This window comes from Lithobates pipiens, unplaced genomic scaffold (genome assembly GCF_037356315.1).
Source record: "Lithobates pipiens isolate NorthernLeopardFrog02 unplaced genomic scaffold, aLitPip1_a1.2 Scaffold_16, whole genome shotgun sequence".
NCBI lineage: Eukaryota > Metazoa > Chordata > Amphibia > Anura > Ranidae > Lithobates > Lithobates pipiens.
The window spans coordinates 558,234,422-558,255,834 of NW_027507748.1; the positions used below are offsets into that span (position 1 = coordinate 558,234,422).

Genomic DNA, 21,413 nt, shown 5'->3' on the forward strand with positions numbered 1-21,413 from the left:
GCTTAAATTTCTTTTGTGGGATGGATTAGGTTAGCGTGATTGGTGCATAGTGTAAATAAGTCTGTTTCTGCCAAAGCTTCTGCAAATTTGGTATATTTAAAATGAGCTGAAGAAAGTGTGGAAGGTGTTGAGAAGACGGTGTATCAGGTATTGATTAGATGAAGGGTGTTTTAATTCATTTTATTCAAAACTTGGTATATCGGATTAAGATGCAGTAAAACCTTGGTTTGAGAGCATTTTGTAAGACGAGCAAAAATATTTAAATACATTTTGTCTTGATATACAAGTAGCGTCATGTCACAACTGAGTATAAAGCAGAACACAAGTGCCTTTAAGTGTAGCAATATGTTTACATTTAATGAAGGTACAACATTTAGCAAGTTGCATGGTTGATTAAAGCAAGCACATCTAAGTATGCAGGCATAAAGCTGTCCACATAGACCATCCTCTCCACCACCATCTTTGTCATCCCTTCCACACTGCGCTCCATGAGTGCTTCAAGCCTCGCTTTCAAATTGCTCTACTACAGGGTAGTCTTCCCGGTCATGATTGCAGACCGACAGCGGTGAGTGCTGGCGGGGAGGATGATGGTCTGTGTGGACAGCTTTACCCCGAATGTCTGCGTACTTAGATGTGCCTGTTTTAATCATCAACTATGTGAGTTGCTAAATGTTGTACCTTCATTAAATGTAACCATATTACTACTATTAGCCCTTGTAAACACGGTCACATTCCAATGGAAAATGTCCGCTCGGACCGCGTTGTGGGATAATCCGACCGAGTGTGGGCTCCATCGGACTGTCTCCGTCGGAATATCCGACCGACAAAGTTTAAGCTGGGCTATAAAATTTTCTGACAACATGATTCCGATCGGAACAAAGTGCCACGCATGCTCAGATCAAATTACGAGACCAAAACTATTGGCTACTAGCCTCAACGTAGTCCCGTCGTAACGAAATAACGTCATCACGTTCCGAACGGTCGGATTTTCCAACAACTTTGTCCGACCCTGTGTATGCAACACCAGTTTCGGACAAAATCTGACGGATTTTGTTGTCGGAATGTCCGACCGTGTGTACAAGGGCTTAGAGGCGCCTCTCTTCTCTTTTATACTCTGTAGCTCCTGCTGGATTTTGCATCTGATCGTGGAGGCTTCCATTTGTGGATGGACATTTTATGGTTACACAACCGATCACATTGCTATAATCTTTTTCTATGGACTATAAACTGAAGGACTTGTGAATAAATGGTTGTGGAACAAATCGCCTGAGTTTCCATTATTTCTTATGGGAAAAATTTGCTTTGATACACAAGTGCTGTGGATTATAAGCATGTTTCTGGAACGAATTATGCTCACAATCCAAGGTTTTATTAGTCCTATGATGTGTCTGTTGGTGGCTCAGAAACAAGAATTCAATCCAAACACACTATTGATGTGGCTCAACCATGATTACATTTGTTTGGGCATTTGGGAAGTAAAACACACAAATATACAGGTTTGTGGTCCATTTTCCTTTTGCAAAGTGAAAATGTACTGGCTTGTTTCTGTTCTTTTTCCATCTAAACGTTAACAAACTATTTAAAGAGAACACTGTGACCTTCCCCATTTAGTGCATAGTGACAATGTCTGTGTAATTCTTCCCTCACCTGACTAGAATATACTGATCACCCCAGTGCTCTGTCACAGCCACTACCAAAATACCTGTGGTTGGTACTGAGTGGAAGTGGTGACGTCACCCCTTCATTATGCACCTGTGCTGTTGGGCCCCAGCACTGCATTATAGGACTCACATACTCACATAAGTCACATACTCCTCCATACCTGTATTTTGCATAAGCAGCCACAGAAAAAGGAGTGGTGGGTAAGTGCTAGAATGGTATGACATGGTTAAATGGTGGGCTTTACACAAACTTGTCGCTTTGCCCCAAATTGACAATGTAACAGGGTTTCTTTAAGTTGTGAAAGGCACTTGTCGGTTTTTTTTTTATTATTATTGGGACACTTAAAGGAGTACTTTTAAAGTACTGGAAGTACGGTCATCCATCATTTTAATCCTCTACCTCAGAGTTGAGCTGGACGTGCACCCAGGAGTAGTGCAGGCAATTGTGGACCCAACCTGTAGTTTTCCCATAGAAAAAGAATAAAGGCATATTTAACCAGGGAGATGTAAAAAGCAACTGGATCATTTACTTCAGTGGAGTTGGCATTTTAGTAAAAAGTACTTTTAAAATTTCCCTTGTGTCACTTGTGATAGAATGCTTGGCATTATTCATGGTCAGCGATGGAGGTATAAGCTAGCCGCTGAGTATGGGTCCTCGTGCAATAAAATAACACAACTGGATTCAGAGCGGTCGTCCTCTTTCCCCACGCCTCACAGATGTCCTGTCCCACGCCACCGTTTTCTTTTTGTCACCAAAAATGTATCTTTTTTTTTTTTTTTTTTTTTTTTTTTTTTTAATTCTTCATCTGGATCTTGCACATGCGCAGACAGAGATCTGGCATTGTGAATTTTTTAATGCTGTTCTATGGATGGAGATTAGTATTGCCTCCTGGAATACTGACAACACACATTTAGAAGGTATTACATTTTCTTTACATGAATATGAAGAATTTTCCTCCCGCTTCCTGATGAGATGTGTTGATATCTCAGGGGGCTGAAAGAAGAAAATGTCATTCTCATCTAGGCGAGAATAGGGGCAGCCCTAAGGAGAATAACAAAAAGGTAAAAAATAAAAAAATGTGCAGCTTTTGTTAAAAGGGGAGAAGGTTTACCATGCCTCAAGCTATAAGCCCGGCCATACATGAAACGAAATTGGACTGGGCAAATTTTGATCTATGTATGGGCAGGCTGGTTGTACACAAGTCGATCTATAGATCAACTCGTGTAAAACCAGCCTATCTGTTTTTTCCAGAGCAACTAGTGCTGCCTGATATAGTCGGCAATACTACTCATTGTGTTCTGCCAGTAGGGAAGGCTCCCCTCTGGCAGAACACAATAGTGCTGCCGGGGGATTCCACCATCAACACCATCTGTGGTGGAAGGAAAGAAAATTGCAAAATTTATGGCCTACCTTTTAGAGTAAAGCTTCGCTCTAAACTTGATGTTTTTTCTGTTTTAAAAACAGATCTGGACTTATATTTTACCGAAAAGGTGTCAAGTCTGTGGATAAGAAAACTGGAAAAGACATCCTTTACAACTTTGAAGACAAAATCAACTTTGCAGTTTTCCCTTCAATTCAGGGAGGGCCGCACAATCATGCAATTGCAGCTGTGGCAATAGCTTTAAAACAGGTAAGGCAAAAGACACCTAAATGTTTTTTAATCCTAAACTGTATGTGGTGTCTGTTATGCTTGCCATTTTTCAGAACTGGTATTGAAAATCGTGTTTGGTTGCCTGGGATCGTAAAAACCAAATCCATGTTTAATGAGGCGTAGTCTATAAAATTCCTTATTAGCCAGTCTTGAAATGCACAGAAAGTGATCATGCACGGTTATTGCATCAGTCTGCTTATTGCAATTAAAGTGATTGTAAAGTCTTGTTTTTTTTTTTTCCCTATAAAAATAACAAACATGTTCTACTTACCTGTTCTGTGTAGTGGATTTACACAGAGCAGCCCAGATCCTCCTCTTCTCAGGTCCCTCTTCTGTGCTCCTGGCCCTTCCCTCCTGTTCAGTGCCCCCCACAGCAAGCAGCTTGCTATGGGGGGGCACCTAACTTGAGTCACAGCTCCGTGTGTCTATTCAGACACAGAGCCCTGACCCAGCCCCACCCACTCTTTCTTCAGATTGGCTAGCTGACTTTGACAGCAGTGGGAGCCAATGGCACTGCTGCTGTCTCAGCCAATCATAAGGGAGAATCTTGGACAGCTATGACACTGGTGGACATTGCTGGACAGAGGGACCTCAGGTAAGTATTAGGGGGGCTGAGGGCAGATGTTGCACACAGAAGGCTTTTTATCTTAATTCATAGTATGCATTCAGATAAAAAAAAAACTGACTTTACAAACCCTTTAAAGGAAAAATCTATACAGATGTACTACTCTAAACCAGTGATCCACAGTCAGGAGTTTGAGTCATGCGTAACAGCATTAGATTCAGGATTTATTTGTCCAGATAGTTTTGCACACGTGAAAATCTGACATACTGTAAGGAAACGCCAAAGCAATCATATTTTTGCTGATGAAGGTGTGGCCGTGCCTTCAAAACGCGTTCTGATTGGCCAGATAGCGTGTAGGCGGCTCCCCAGTTTGACAAGCCTACACCACTCCCACCCAGAGACACACAGCCGGTGTCTCCATGAGACTTACCGAGGCTCCAGTTGCGGCTAACACACAGCGCTCATTGATCCCTCAATAGCGACCTCCCTGCGGTCCTCCTGTGCTCCAGTGACACTGCATGTGGAAGCTCTCACGCACTCTAGCACTGAGCAAGTGCTCCAACACAAAAGGCTTCACACAAGCCTTTAGTGTTGTTTTATACCTATATACTGAATAAATTCCTATGCTGTTTAAAGGATTGGCTTAGCGCTTCTCTCTCCTCCTTTTGCTTTCATCATGTTTTTGTTGTGACTTTGTTTTGTTTACTGGTATCATCTTGGTATTTAGCACTACAATTACATAGATTTTGCCAGAGTAAGGCTAGCTTTTGGGTGTTGGGTTACAGCTAGGGCTTTTAAGTTAACATATGTCAAAGTTATTAAAAAAAAAAAAAGCATATTTGGTGCATCTCTGGAATACATGCACACCTTTCCTATGTTCTAACATGCTGCAAGGGAGCAAAAATAACTTGATCTGTCAGAAATGTGGTTAGCTCCTTCATTCCTGCTTGACAGGACAACACAGCCTGAATTCCTAAACACGTGGTGTCAGCCATGCCTACTTGGGTGGCACAGTGGTGTAGTGAGTAGCACTCTCACCTAGCAATAAGAAGGTTCGATGGTTCGAACCCCAATCACAAAACTACCTGAGTGGAGTTTGCATGTTCTCCCTGTGCTTGCATGGGTTTCCTCCGGGTACTCTGGTTTCCTCCCACACTCCAAAGACATGCAGGTAGGTTAATTGGATCCTGTCTAAATTGTCCCTAGTATGTATGAATGTGAATTAGGGACCTTAGATTGTAAGCTCCTTGAGGGTAGGGACTGATCTGAATGTACAATGTATATGTAAAGCACTGCGTGAATTGATGGTGCTATATAAGTAACTGAAATAAATAAAATAAATATCAATTACAGAGAACACAGACCTTTCTTCATTCCCGCCCCTTTCTCCTCTCCATAACTGTTTTGTACAGATCATGCAGGACGTTATCCTGTCACAAGATTTCTCTAATATTAAGAGATATTGTTTGCACTTATCAAACGAATATAACAAACAGTTTTCACGCGTATACTTAGCACAAAGACCAAAGGGAGCAAAAAAGAGAAGTTCATTGTTTAGGGTTTACATACACTGTAAGGTTAGGAACTAGGTTCATGTCCGGTTTGCAAAAAGGTTACAGCTTGGTACACGCTATATACATTTTTTTTTCAGTGGGCTGACCGAAAATTTTTTTAACCACTTAAGCCCCGGATCATTTTGCTGGCCAAAGACCAGATTTATTTTTTTTGCGATTCGGCACTGCATCAATTTAACTGATAATTGCATGGTTGTGCGGCTCCCAAACAAGATTGCCGTCCTTTTTTACCCACAAATAGAGCTTTCTTTTGGTGGCATTTGCTCACCTCTGCGTTTTTTTATTTTTTTACGCTATAAACAAAAAAGGGCGACAATTATTTGAAAAAAAAATGCATTATTTTTGACTTTTTTCTATAATATCCCCAACAAATATATAAAAAAAACATTTTTTTTCCCCTCTGTTTAGGCCGATACGTATTCTTCGACATATTTTTGGGTGGAAAAAAAAATCGCAATAAGTCTTTGGTTTGCACAAAAGTTATAGCGTCTACAAAATAGGGGATAGATGGCATTTTTATTAATATTTTTTTTATTTTTTGTACTAGTAATGGTGGCCATCAGCGATTTTTAACGTGACTGCGACATTATGGCAGACACACTGGACAATTTTGACACGTTTTTGGGACCATTGGCATTAATACATCGATCAATGCTATAAAATTGCATTGACTACTGTAAAAAATTTCCCTGGCAGTGAAGGGGTTAGCCACTAAGGGGGTGGGGGGTTTTAGTGTGTCCTGGAGGGTGATTCTAACTGTCTGGGGGATGGGCTAGCAGTGCCACGACACTGATCGCTGCTCCCGATGACAGGGAGCAGACGATCAGTGTCCTGTCACTAGGCAGAACGGGGAGATGCTGTGTTTACATTGTCATCTGCCGTTCTTCAGGTCCGTGACACAATTGCGGGTATCCCCACGGACATCGAGTCCACGGGTCCCACTGGCACGGTCCTGGAGCTCGCGGCAGGGGCACGCGTGCACGGCGAGAAATTCAAAGTAACGTCAAGGTACGTTACTTTGCCCATCCGTGCCATTCTGCTGATGTATATGTGCAGGACATGGTCGACAAGCAGTTAAAGATCACCATACTAACGCATCTGATTTTTGACCCTACCCCCCCCCCCCCCCCCTATGGGTCCCACTGGCACGGTCATGGAGCTCGTGGCAGGGGTGCGCATGCACGGCGAGAAATTCAAAGAAAGTTGCGTTACTTTGCCCAGCCGTGCCATTCTGCTGCCCCCCCCCCCCCCCCAAGGAAAACACTGATTAGCGCTCTCTGCCTTTGGCTGTGAGCGCTGATCAAATACTGGTTTTCCAGCATGCTTGTTAGACATGCTCGGACGAGCAGCTGTACACATGACCTGTTTATCCACCAGCTTAAGAGTCAGGAAATGTCTAATAACTTTTTTAAAGTGACAACTTTATAACGTGCAATAAATGAGATTAGTGCTACAATTTCCAGGGTAGTGGTTTAAAAAGATAAAACAAACATAACCTTAGACAGGACTCGTAGATGTAGATCTTGGCTGTTGCATTTTTTGTGATGAGCATTATGGCCAGTTATTTACAGTATGTTTTATGACACAAAGGCCTTGAATGAACATGGGACCCGAAAAATCGTAATGAGATGTCTACAAGTGTTGCACAATCAAAGTGTCTGCAAGCAGGCATACCTGCATTCTGTTTGGCTGCCCAACCTCAGCACACTGAATAGCTAAAGCTGTCTGTTCTGTGAATGAAGAAATGCAGAGAAGGGGTGGGTAATTTATTGTGGGGCTCTTGTGTTTGTGAACTATGGCTCTTGTTCATCTGAAGACAACTTTGTATTCTGTTCAAGAATACTAGGTGACTGGTGGATGGACAAGGGAAGAGGAGATGAAATGGGAGCACCAGTTACAGGATCCTTCTTCACTTTTATGTGAAGGAAGCTCTCATAGCAAGTGTTCGAAATAAAATGCTGACTGTAGTTTCCGACTGGTAGAAATGACTTAAATATATATACGATAAACCGTATGAAGCAGAGCATGTAATACATCTGACGACAAGAGGTCATTTATTTTCCCCTAATGAATTTGTAAATGTGCCTGTGGCTAGAGTTTAAAGACTCTAAAAACATAACAATGATAGTGTATTTTCTGTAAAGGTGCAGACAGTAGTGGTGATGTGCAAGATGACGTAACGCATAACAACCAATCAGCTTTCACTGTACTATGATTGGGTTAAAAAAATAAATTCTAATTGGCTGGTAAATTGATTATATTTATGTAGGAATCGCTGTACTCTTCGCTGGTTCTCATCCTACCTATCCCACCACTCCTTCAGTGTCACTTACAACTCTACTTCCTCCTCTCCTCTTCCTTTTTCCGTCGTGGTCCCCCAAGGTTCTGTTCTTGGATCTTCCTTTTTTCAATCTACACCACCTACCTGGGTCAGTTGCTTGCCTCCCATGGATTTCAATATGCTCTCTACGCTGATGACACCCAAATCTATTTCTCCACTCCCCAGCTCTCCCCATCTGTCTCCTCACGCATTACCAACTCGCTAACAGACATATCAATCTGGATGTCTCATCACTTCCTAAAATTCATCCTCCCCATGTGCCACTTCTCCTGATTTCTCTGTTAGCCCCACATACAATCACTATCCAAAATTTGCCGCCTCAAACTTCAACATCTGCAAGATACGCCCATTCCTAACCAATGCCACCACAAAACTTTTAATCTACTCCCTGGTCATCTCTCGCCTAGACTACTGCAACTCCCTCCTTATTGGCTTACCTCTAAATAGGCTATCCCCACTTCAGTCCATCATGAACGCTGCTGCGAGGCTCATCCACCCTACAAACTGCTCGGCATCTGCTACATCCCTCTGCCAGTCCCTCCTGGCTGCCACTCAACCAACAAATTTAAATTCAAGATATTAACCATAACTTATAAAGCCACCTATAACCTGGCCCCCAGCTACATCACTCACTTGGTCTCAAAATACCAACCAAATTGTCCTCTTCGCTCCTTCCAAGACCTCTAGCTCCCTTGACACCTCATCCCATGCTCGCCTCCAGGACTTCTCCAGAGCCTCTCCCATCCTCTGGAATGCTTTACCTCAATCTGTCCAACTTTCTCCTACTTGTCCACTTTCAGACAATCCCTGAAAACCATCTCCATCAGCATATCCCACACAGTCATTACCGCTTGTATCTCTTGACCTTCCCTCTTGGATTCTAAGCACTAACGAGCAGGGCCCTCTGATTCCTACTGTTTTAAAGTGTATTGTATTTGTACTGTCAGTTGTAAAGCACTGTGCAAACTGTTGGCGCTATACAAATCCTGTATAATAAGAAAAGTTAGTGCCTGTGTAGACAAGCCTTTGTTCCCTTATAACAGGTTTTGCAATTAGTCTTTGGGAATGCAACACCTGTTGAAGTCAAATGCAGGTCAGGATGAGATCTGCAGGTCTAATGCCCCTGTCAGTGAGTTCTAAACACAAGCCCATCAACGCAATGAATGGAGTGGTGCTGACCCATGATGGGCAAATTGTTTGAACTATTGCAGCATGGATCTTTGAGAAGTTGCCATCAGAAGAATTACTTTTTATTAATGCATGCAGTAGGACCAGTCTATTCCCATGCATGTGTTGACGTCTTTGCTTAGAGGCACAGTAAGTGTTAGTCTCCTCCATTTCTCCCTTTGCCTTTCAGGACAGCACCTTAGAGAGAGCGTAGCTCCACCTCTTCACAGGAAACACTGCGTGACAACACCCTTTTTAGAGGCAGCTTCTTTCACCATGCTTTCATTTTTAGTGATTCCTCCACCATGGAAGCACTGCTTGGGGAACTAGAGGGGCTGTGCTCTCCAAGGGGGGGTTTTGAGCAGTACCTTCTTTGCTTTATTCTTTGACCAACCCAGCTCCCCGCATGAGAGGGGAGTGCTCCGGTGTCCATCCCTTCGCTCTGCTGGAGGTCGTCTGCCTAGAGCGCTCAGGGTGCGCTGGTGTGCTCGGTCTGAGTGTACATGCTCGGTCCCAGCATGTCAGCACAGAGTCCCGGAGGGCGGGTGACATCAGTTCTGGGGGCAGAGACTTCCGGCGGGGTGTAGCGGCAATTGGTTCCGGCTGCTGGAATGCAGGAGCAAGGGTCGGGACTTCCTTTTGTTTGTTTGTCACATGGAGGAAATTATTTAAAAAGCACACCGGTGGCAGCTGCGGCGTTCGCAATGGAGGAGGCTGAATTGTCAGCAGCGATGGCGTGTGCAGGTGCCCAGGTTCCTGGCCAGGCCCAGGTAGGGGAGGTGTACAGTGCCACCTCTTTACTTTTCTCACTGCGTGTGTTTTTTCTTTGCGTCTGTGCTAGGCCTGCAGCTAACTGCTATAGTGAGAAGTGTGTTTCTCCCTGTTGGCAGTTATTTGTCGCCCTAATAGAATGTGCGGTTATGTCTTGCTATTTTTCAGAAAGTCACTGCTAAGTCAGAGCGAGCAACATGGAGAAAGTAACCTTCATGCAAGGACTCCTGGCCCAAACCACTGTGCAAATCCTGCATCGCAGGTTTAGTAAGAAGAATCTACACAGGATTGTAAAGAGCTCTTTTCATCTGTCAGAAAAGAACTAGCAGGGTATGGTCCAAACCAGAGGCAAGAAGGTCCTCAAATTGGAGAGGGTTAAAGCCTATTCACCTAAGCCGCCTCTGTTTCCAGCAGTTTCTAGAAGGTCAACATGTCCAGGTACTGTCGGACAACATGACGGTGGTATTAAACCTAGTAAAAAAAGGGGGCATGAGGGGCAAGACTCTGATGGAGCTAGCTCGTCAGATCCTGTGCTGTGCAGAAAAGAATTTGGCGCCATTGTCCGCAGTCCATTTAAAAGGCACAGAAAACACCCTGGCGGATCTCCTCAGCAGGAGAGAAATAAGAGAAGCAGAGCGGTCTCTAAACCAGGAGTTATTTGTGATGATCTCCGAGACGTGGGCTCTCCTCAATTAGACCTCTTTGCAAATCAAAGAAAAGCAAAAACACTGGCTTTCTTCTCTCTTCAGAGGCAGGATCTGGCCCTTGGGGTGGATGCGTTAGCCCAAAGATGGGACTTCCCTTTGTCTTGTGCCTTTCCTCCATTTCAACGAATACCGCAGGTGTTAGAGAAATTCAGGGGGGAATCCACAAGTCTGATACTAATTGCCCCGTATTGGCCGAAGAGGCCCTGGTTTTCAATCCTAGTAGAACTCTCAGCGAAAACCCCCATGGAGATTACCACTCAGGGTGCATCTTCTGTATCGAGGACAGATTTTCCATCCAGATCCAGACTACCTCAATCTGATGGCCTGGTTTCTGAAGAGTAAATATTAAGGAAAAAGAGACTCTCAGAAAATCTCATCAGCACCCTTCTTGCCAGCAGAAAGAAGGTCACCTACTTCAAAGTCTGGAAGTGTTACAATTCCTGGTGTCCCAGCAAAAACTTTAATTTACTTGGTGTTATTTCAGTTTTAGAATTTGTCCAGGAAGGTATAAAGGGTTTAGCAGCGAGTACCCTCAAAACGCAGGTAGCTGCTTTATCAGTTTTTTTGGGAAAAAAAACCTTCAAGGGAGGAGCCCTTGATAGTTAGGTTCTTTAGGGCTATGGCAAAAAATTAGACCTAGACCTCTAAGTTTTCCCAAGTGGGATTTATCTTTAGTTCTTCAGGGGCTCACCGAGTCACCATTTGAGCCAATAGAAGAAGCTTCATTATGATTTCTGACACTAAAGACTATACTTCTGGTTGCAGTGATGTCTGCCTGGACAATTCGTGAAATACAGGCATTATCTACCGAAAAGCCTTTTATGAGATGTCTTCCAGACAGGATAGTCCTAAGGACGGACCCAGCCTTCCTGCCTAAATTTTCCTCGGACTTTCACTAGGCTCAGATCATTCTCCCTACCTTTTTGTCCCTTGCCTTCTGGGCCAGGTAAAGAGGCCTTCCACACTCTGCATATTAGAAGGTGTCTCCTTAGGTATTTAGAAACAAACAGTATTAGGAAATCATCTTCCCTCTGCCTTGATGGAAGTGTGTCGCAAGGGGAGTAGAGCCTCCAAAAGTACCCTAGGAAGATGGCTGAAGCAAGCCATTAAAGGAGCTTACCTATCCTTAGATCTGGAACCTCCACAGGGAATCTTGCCTCTTTCTATGCGGGCAGTGACGACTTCTTGGGCAGAGAGGGGTGGGGCATCACCTGAGCAAATATGTAAAGCTGCCACATGGTCCAGTTTTTTTCAACCTTTATAAGGCATTACCATTTGGATCTACTGTCAGCCTCAGACCAATCTCTTGGTAGGAAGGTTTTACAGGCAGTGGTCCCACCCTGAAGTAAGTGCTTGGTTATCTCCAAGGTGCTGTCCTGAAAGGCGAAGGGAGAAAACCTTAGAGTTGCCTATGACAATATTTCTACGAGCCTTTCAGGACAGCAGCCTACTTCCCTCCCTAGGTTTATCATATGTAAAGTATAATTATGGGGCTTGGTAATTCTGCTTATATCTTCCAGCATGTCGGAGGTCTTCTCTGTATTAACTGAAGGCATGATGGAAGCAGCTGTCTTTAAAAAGGACGTTGTCACGCAGTGTTTCCTTTGAAGAGGTGAAGCTACTCTCTCTCCAAGGTGCTGTTCTGAAAGGCTCGTAGAAAGTGTCACCGGTCAGTCTAACAAAGGTTTTTTTTGTTTTGTGTTTTTCCTCTATATGCTGTAATGTAGAGATATGAAAACTAATCTCCAGCATTCTGGGTCCCCTTGAAGATCCCTAGTTTCCATGTATATTGCAATCAGTGATTTCTGGAATGGCCTGCTGCTACCACACATGCTTAACATTAGACATACAGTAGTCTTCCTGTAAGCCTTTTCCTTGTTAAATGGAATTACAGTTTTCCTGTGTGTGGAACACCTGCTGGCCGATAACCACAGAGCAGGTGATTCCAACAGGAAATGCAGTTATTAATCAAAATGTGACAGCGCTGTGGAATACTGCAAAACAAAATAACCACGGCACCTTGTGAAATCACTAATTGCGGACTGTCTACAAATGGAGCTCTGATGCATAAATGAGGGGGAGGTTTTTCTGTGAGCGGTTAATAGCTGCAAAACACAAAGATTAAATTGAAAAGCACCAGGGGCTCGTAGCTTAAATTGTAAGTTCACCCTTGCAGCTCAAAAATGAAAGACTTTGACCTGTCTTATGTGCTGATATATTTCCTACAGAAACATGCTTTTCTTTATCTTATATTTTAAGGATACAGCAATGTTAGGAATTCTTAAACAGTCTTTACTGCCGACTTCTGGAGGTTGGCACACTTGCGAACAAAAACCATAAACCAGCCTCCATATAAAGATGTTTGCAACCATCCTGCTTCCGTTTTTTGCTCCTGTCCTAGGAGGTTAGGCACATTTGTGTTTAGCTTTTTTATTCTTATTTTTTTTAGTTTTTTTTTTTTTTCTTTAAAGTATTTGGCACACCATGTATATAACTAAAAAAATAAGAAAAAAGGGTAACACAAATATAGTTAGACCCCCATGTTGCTTTATTGGGGCTTCAAAGCCTCTTCAAAGCCTCCATAGAAGTCTATGGCAAAGCTCGCTTGAAGCACCTGCAGCTTTGGAGAAGCTTTAATTTAGCTTTGGAGAAATTGCAGGTATGATATATATATATATATATATATATATATATATATATATATATATATATATATATATATATCTCGAAGCATCAAAAACACATCATAAAAGCATGTTGAAGCCGTATGCACTTTAATTTTTTTATGAAATATCGCAGCGCAAATACTGTGCAAGATAAAATGTTGCAACGACTGCCATTGTATTCTCTAGGGTCTTTGCTAAAAAATACATATATAATGTTTGGGGGTTCTATGTAATTTTCTAGCAAAAAAAAAAAATGATGCATTTTACACTTGGAGAGAAATGTCAGAACTGGCCTGGATGGGAAGTGGTTACTTTAAGATTATTCTCAAATCTGCCAAAACAGCACCAAATAGGAAAAAACTAACACAGGGATATGAAGGCATCCTGCTTTTCAGGGGAATTTCTCAGGTGCTATTTGTATGTCCCTGTGCTTTGGTACTATTTTTATTTTTTTTATCATATACTGTTGACTTAATTGACAAGTAAAATCGAGTCACATGATTCCATTGGTAATTATGTCTGTGAGCATCGGTGCTCCAAGTGTGTACAGCTTGCTTATGGCAACCAACAAAATTTGAAAAAGTAAACGGGGCCAAATGCATAGCAAAATGATTTGTGAAAAAATGTATTTCAAACAAAATAATGAAAAACACAGTAATGCTTTACAGTAGAATTCCGGGATAAATCTAGTCTTAAAATCTCCCTTTCCCCTCTTAACACTAATGCTGGCTAACCTGTATAAGAAAGATGTATATACTTACCTATTTTCATGCTGCTCCAGTCCAGTTGCATGAACCTGTTTTCCTGTGTTGGGTAACATCAACTGCAAGAGAGAGGTGAGAGTGGTGACAACTTATGGGCCACAGTAGCATAAGGGTAATGTCATCACAGGCTTTACTAGCTGTTAGGTGCCTTGCAGCTGCTGCTGGCTGGTGCAGGGGGGTCACGTGACCGGACCAGAGCAAGCTAAAAATAGGTAAGATATATTACTTTCTTTCACAGAGTAGTTGACATAGGTGTTAGGCAGGGGTAGCGAGCATTTTTAAGACCAAGTAGGTTTAGGCTGGAATTCTACATTTAAAGTGTAAGTTCACCTTACAGAAAATCTGTAAGGTGAACTTACACTGGACTCTGTCCGTATCACACCCGGTCCCGCTAATCTGGAGAGCGTCAATCGTCCAGCCTGACACATTGTATCGCCACTTTACCAGTTGGGGGATTTAAAATCCCTGCAGCTTTCTCTTCGCTCACAGTGACAGGAGGGGCTACATGGGTTCTGATTGGTCGGATCCACCCATGTGATGGCACCAACCATCTAGAATGCTCCTAAATGTACATCCTGACAAGGTATGTTTATAGAGATTAAGCAGAGGGGATTTCTGACCCCCGGTGAGGCGCTTATACGAGTTTTCATAGCGGGAGATCGTGGGGCTCCAGGTCAGCGGGACTGGGGATGAGAAGGGGGTCCTGTGTAAGTTCACCTTAGAGATTTTTCCGTAAAGGTGAACTTAAGCCTCTTTCACACGAACGATCCGTTCAGGTCCGCCTGTCAGTTTTTTTTAGGCGGACCTGAATGGATGCTGCATAGACCTCTATGGAGCGTCGGATGGCAGCAGTGACAAACAAGTGTGATGGTGGAAAAACCTACTTTTCCATCCGTCTGAGGATCGAATCGGGTGACGACGGACTCTGCGGGCTGTCCTCATCCGATCCCCCATAGGGCAGAGCGGCTCTCTGGCAGGTCCGTCCTTGCACAGTGTGCAGAGACGGACCCGTCCTCTTCCTGCTCAGTGGGAATCGACAGAGGGATCCCCCGCAGAGCAGGCTCCGTGCATGGACACGTCCATGTGAATGAGCCCCTTAACCTTTTAAATTTATAGGTAGAAAGATTTATGAAGGTGAATTAGCTCTTAAGTTTAAGATATGTTTATACTAGCATGTGGAATAAACATGATCCATACACTGATGCGTTATAAGTGTTGAGTGTTAAATGTTATACTGAACTATTCTTTTAATCCACAGGCTAGTTCTCCAATGTTCCATGAATATGCGCTGCAGGTCCTAAAAAATGCTAAGGCAATGGCCTCTTCCCTACTTAAGAAGGGGTACACGCTTGTCTCAGGTATTTAATAAAGAATACTGTATTTTTTGGAAATGTTATGATTGAAGGATGCTATACTGGATGTCTGAATATTATAAAGATATGTTTTTATACACAAATATATAGAAAACACAGGTGAACCTCTTGGAATTGGTTTTCTGCAGTATATTGCCATAAAATGTGATCTGATCCTCATCTAAGTCACAATTATAGATAAACATAATGTGCTTAAGCTGATCACACACAAACAATTCTAATTCCTTATGTCTTTATTGAACACAACATTCATAGTGCTGGACAATATCCGTAACGATATTTTGATAAACTTGGAAATTAATGCTCATAGACAGCCCAAATAAGGATGTTCCCCCTACCATACACCACCATTGGGATGATGATTTGATGTTGCAGAGTTTTATATTTTATTTTTTTCCTGAATGATTCAACTTTTGTTTCATTGGTTCACAAAACATTTTCTCAGAAGTTTTGAGGTTAGCCAAGGTGCTGTTTGGCAAACTTCAGACACGCAGCAATGGTGTTCTGCCATGGACACACTGCTGTTTCAAAGACTTGTGTGGTAGACTCATGAACTTGTTTTCAGTTCCAGTGATGACTTCAAACCTTAAGCTGTTACTCGGGGGTTCTTTACTGCCTTGAAGATTCTGCTTTGAAATTGCTTTGCATCCCTTTAAAGCCTTATGCAGATCAACTACTCTTGATTGTATGTCTCCAGAGTGCTCTTTTTTGCAAGGCATTGTTCACATCGGCTGATGCTTCTTATGAACAGCAGTCTTAAAATGTTTAAGTGTCTTTTATCAAAGTAGTTCTAAACCACACCTCCAGTCTCATTTCATTAATTGGACTCCAGGTGTGCAGACGACTGACTCCAATTGGCTATTGAAGTAATTAGTCTGAATTCACTTACTTTTTCCTACAGCATTCCCAATGTTTAATGGATTTGTTCAATAAAGAGTTCCTGTCCTATAAGCTTAAGCACATTTTGTTTGTCTACTGTGACTGAGACCGCTTTCACACCAAGCCGCCCATAGCGTCGGCAGTAAAACGCTACTATTTTTAGCGGCGTTTTACCGACGGATTTGCAGCGCATGTCGGCTGCTAGTGGGCCGCTTTTACCCCCACTAGCCACCGAGAAAGGGTTAAAACCGCTCGCAATAGGCAGTAAGGCAGCGCTGCCCCATTGATTTCAATGGCGATCAGCGGTGGAGGAGCGGTAGACACAACGCTCCTTCACCGCTCCAAAGAAGCTGCTGGCAGGACTTTTCCTGACGTCCTGCCAGCACACCGCTCCAGTGTGAAAGCCCTCGGGCTTTCACACTGGAGTGAATGGAGCAGCGGTTTGAAGGCGGATTGCAGGAGCTATTTCTAACGCTATAGCGTCTGCAAAATGCCCTTGGTGTGAAAGGGTTCTTAGAGGAGGATAAGATTACATTTTTGGGCAAATTACTGCAGAAAACCGGTTCATTCCAAGGGGCTCATGCACTTTTTTCTTGCTACTAAATATATGCGATTCTGAAAAAAAAAAATATGTGATGTGCCAATGACACAGGATACTCAGAGAATGTTTGTTTGGATTTTCTGGTGGGAAAGCACAGCAAAACTGGCAGATATGTTCACTCTCAGACTCCATTAAAAACCTAAAGGGCCTACTGATCAAACCAGCAGGAGGCAGTGGTGGGGAAAGGGGTTTTCACTGGTTTAAATCATTCAGTTGTGTAAATTTAAGCTTGAGCTATGTACACAACACATTTCTTCAATAGTGCAGCTAATAGGTGGAGCTTTGTGTGTGGTCTGCTGAATGCAAATTGAAAAAAAATAAAAAAATCATCCTGACCATGGTGATTTTTTTTTTTTTTTTTTTTTTTAAATCCAGACCTTGATCAAAACAAAACTGCACTTCTATGAAAAAGGTTTTTTTTTTCTACACCTCCTGGTTCTAACCACAAGGTGGAGGGTTCCAAACTCTTGCTTCAGACAGGTAAATGCAGAGCCTCTTAGTTGTGGTGCTCTTGTAAAGAATCAACGTTTATGCAGTAATACAGTTAGGTTAAATATAGAGAAAAAAATTGTATTTATACAGAAGAAAGCAAATCCCAGTGAGACTGTTGGCAATTTATCATCACCGTGGGGGTTCAAATATTCCATCTTGATGCCATCAATAGTGATCAATCACATTACTGAAGAATTTTGCCATTTCTAGTAAGAAAAGCACCACAATCGCATTTAAAGTACACCTCTAGGCATGTATCTAAATAAACCATTAAAATACATATGTTTACTGTTTTTACTGCTATACAGTTTGTAATTCTGTTCCGATTATCTTGTGATTTACACATCTGGAACACTGCACAGTCAGGAAGATCAACACTATTAATTTCTGCTTTGCTGCCTCCTGGATCACCTCCCTGCTAATTTGACAGAGCTGGTGATGATGATTGCCTTCTGTACAAGCTGGAAGTGTAGAGGTGAAATGGCAAGCTTAATTTTTAAACTAGAAAGTGTCATCTGCTTCTCATTGTAAGAGAATAGGATTCGATGTTGAGTAATTCATTACCAAACAAAATTTGTATTTAAAAACCCAAGCCTTGCCACTTTGTACCAACATTAACCAAGATAGTTTCATACCATTTGGGAATCCATATTGACATGATTGGTTTGTCTTTTCTGACCCTTTGTTCAGCATACTTTGAGTCATGGCTTTCATAACCTCATTCCCCTTTCAGGAGGAACAGATAACCACCTTGTGCTAGTAGACCTCAGGCCTAAAGGTATGGATGGAGCACGAGCGGAGCGGGTGCTTGAGCTTGTATCTATAACTGCCAACAAGAACACATGCCCTGGGGATAAGAGTGCTCTGACCCCTGGAGGCCTGCGACTAGGTAAGTACCCTTAGTGGGTGATCACTTTTTTTTATTAAATTTTTTTTAAGGCATTTCCAGTGTCCTCCTTTAAAAGGGGCCACTTAAGGCCTCCACGTACTGCACACTGGGCATTTGACTACTGTGCAGAAGGTTCCAGAATTTTCATGTGGGAAGGAGGCACAGGTGCACCATCCAGCCCTGCTGCCAATGGCTTTTGAAACTCTTTAAGAGACTGCAAGTTGCACCGAGTAGTAATGTTTATGGCAGTATATGTTCAGAGTCTAATGCCTGTAATACAAGAAGCCTGGAAATCCTGAAGGTATCATTTTAAAAACTGCATTGTTTGCTCCGGTCACTGGTTCAGTAGCTTGCTTGAGCAGGTCTAATTTTGTTTTTTAACCACATAATGCCCACCCCTATGTCTGGCATCCACGAATGTCCTCCCAGGATCACACCACCTGCACGCCCCCTGGGGCGCTCAACCGGTGCATTCTGTTATCGATATGTCCTTCGAACACAGCTGTTTACAGATCATGGTAACGGGCCAATCACAGCCGCTCTTTACCATGCGATCAGCTGTGTACAACCCCAGCTGATCACATGTACACAAGCTTGCCAGTTATTTGCATTCCTTTCCAAATGCACTGTCACAGGGTGAGGAGAGGAGCGCCAGTAACTGGCAAGTGTAACAGGACATTTACAGAGATTATCAGTGCCGCCTCCTCAGTGCCCACCAGTGTGCAGCCTCACCAGCGCACATCAGTAAAGGAGCGTTACTTATTTACAAAATTGTATAAGTAATGAAAAAAGTTGCTGATTTATTTAGCAAAAAGGAAAAAAAAACAGTGGTGATTTAAATGCCACCAAAAGAAAGCTCTATCTGTATCTAAGAACGTTCAATCTGCATGAGGCTTAAAGGATAAGTTCACCTTTCCTAACATGTTACACCCATATTCAGGGTGTAACATGTAAGCTGTTAGGAAACTACTCTCCCGCTCTGACAGCTGGGAAGGGGGGGGGGGGGGGTGTTATCTTCTCCCTGCTAGCTGTCAAAATAAAAAAAAAAAGCTCCCCCACCCGCCGCCTCACTCATTTACAGTGCTCTGTGAATTAAAAACAAGTCCCAACAGCCTCTGCAGCTGAATGTTAGTTCATTCATGCTTTCTATCAGAATGTATCGACTTCCTTGGAGGTAAGAGGAAGCAGATACACTGACAGATCTGCAACAGACCTATAGGGCATCAGTGGTGCATTGCTTTACAGGCACCTTCAAAAAAAAAAAATGCACATTTTTTTACTTGTAAAAATTTGCATTTTTTTTAAAAAGAGCATCTCTACATTACTAGTAAAATTGTCAGCGAACAGATGTTATTTAGGAAACATTACAGATGTGTGCGAAGGTCAGAAAGTCCACGCTAGCCATAATTATTAGGCTTGTTGTAGGGCATGTGCAAGGAAATACAGCCTTTTGTATTATAATGCAGTTGCTTTGCAACTCACTTTCACGTTCCAGTATGTAATGAAGTCATATGTTTCCTGGACCATGGTGTTCACTTGTCTTCTTTTGTTACAAAGTCAGATTAAGTGCCATTTACCACTTAAGAGCACTGGGAGTCGAAGGGGTTTAGCTAGTGGAATAGATATGTCGTAATGCTTAAGACACCAAAATCTGAATTCAAGACACTCGGCAAGTAGGCAGTGTCCTTTTTAGTCAGTTTAAATGCATTTTTGTTTTTCTCTACTTGTCAAAATCTAAACAAGGTTTATTAGTGTGTGTATGGCACTAGGTAACTAGAATTTTAAAAAGCAAGTTGACCTTGAAAATGAAGGTCAGGTATGTGGAAGAAGTGATCTATCATGAAGCTGTGCAGATGCAGAAAACATCCACCTGGGCCTTGTTCAATCAATAGACAATGAAAAAAAAGTCCTGCAGCAAAGCTATGTAATGTGCCAGAGCCCTGGAAGAATGAGGATAGTGGGATGAAGGCACATTTTCCTGTATCCCACTGGATGACTTGATTCTGTCTGTTTTCTATTATATGTTGAGGGGAAATCGTACATAATTATATAGTTGGTCAGGTGGAAAAAGTCGATTAAATTAAATGACAGAAATAAAATGTAATAACCCTCGCATTTTTGCTTGCACATGATTGGATGATAAAATCAGCAGAGATTCCCCTAATTTCAGAATTTCCCCTCAGATCCACAGTGACTGCGCTTCCAAGTGCACTTGTAGTGCAGAGTGAATTTGCCTTTAGTAAATAAACGCCAACGTTTTATTGAGACCGCTAGTCTACAGATAAGGAATGACCATAGAAAGGGATCTTGGCATAACTTCAGTGCATTTACCAGGTGGCCTGTTAACATCTAAATCCAGTCCTAGGCCAGTGAATAGTGCATTCTGTAGGCTTCATCATTGGAGGTTGGCATTTCTAGAGAAAAAAGCCGCTTTGAGTGGGGCTAGGTTGCTTGTGAAAAATGTTTGCCTCTGTTCCAACATTATTAAAGGTCACCTATTGATGCTGAGTGTAGTGGCTTGTAGTATAAACGTAAGGCTGCCTTTTAACACTATATATTTTATACCATATGACAGAACTCAACTTACCATTTACCATTGAGATCTGGCTTACACATTTTCACAGGTTTTTTTTTTTTCCCTAAAAGGTGCTCCCGCACTTACATCCCGCGATTTCAGAGAGACCGACTTTGAGAAAGTGGTTGACTTTATTGATGAAGGCATTCAGATTGGACTTGATGTGAAGAGCAAAACATGTGAGTAGAATAGTAGGCTTCTGTTTTTCATTTTACACATTTGATCTATTGACGGCAAAAACCCTTTACTGTAAAACTTCCTAGAACAGTGTTTCTTGAACTATGGGTTGGGACATGTTTTTGATGGGTCCCCCATTTTACACTGTAGCCTAATTTATCCACGTGAAAAATGTGGCTAAAGCATTCCTTATTTATGGTGAATAGAGAGCTACTTTATTTGCTGGAGTCCATCTTTGAACTTTTTTGTATACAGTATGTATGAATTGGATCAATGCCCAGAAATCTGTTTTATATTTATAATTATTTGTTCACTTTTGGCCTCATTCACATGGGTACTCTGGCCTGTATACTGTGAACTGCCCTTTATTTTTATTTTTTCAGCCTCCAAATTCTTGCATGCAGTCAGCTTAGCTTATTGAAGTTTATTGGGGCTAGGGATGAGCTTGGGGGGGTTCAGACCTGCTCCAGTTATCCTGCCTAGTGGCTGTCAAAGCCAGCAGCCAATCACAGGCAGCTGATGAACTATCTGCCCCACAGTAGCACATATACAAGGGACA

At 42.4% G+C, this 21,413-nt stretch overlaps 1 protein-coding gene across 1 annotated transcript in view; it reads left to right on the forward strand.

The window, feature by feature from the left end:
• SHMT2 (serine hydroxymethyltransferase 2) overlaps positions 1-21,413 on the forward strand; it is a 171,629-nt gene that overhangs the window by 135,305 nt on the left and 14,911 nt on the right. The window contains exons 8-11 of the mRNA XM_077483572.1: positions 3,127-3,292; positions 15,127-15,226; positions 17,947-18,102; positions 20,749-20,856. Coding sequence (XP_077339698.1) covers positions 3,127-3,292; positions 15,127-15,226; positions 17,947-18,102; positions 20,749-20,856 — 530 coding nt within the window. The remainder of the gene's footprint in view (positions 1-3,126; positions 3,293-15,126; positions 15,227-17,946; positions 18,103-20,748; positions 20,857-21,413) is intronic.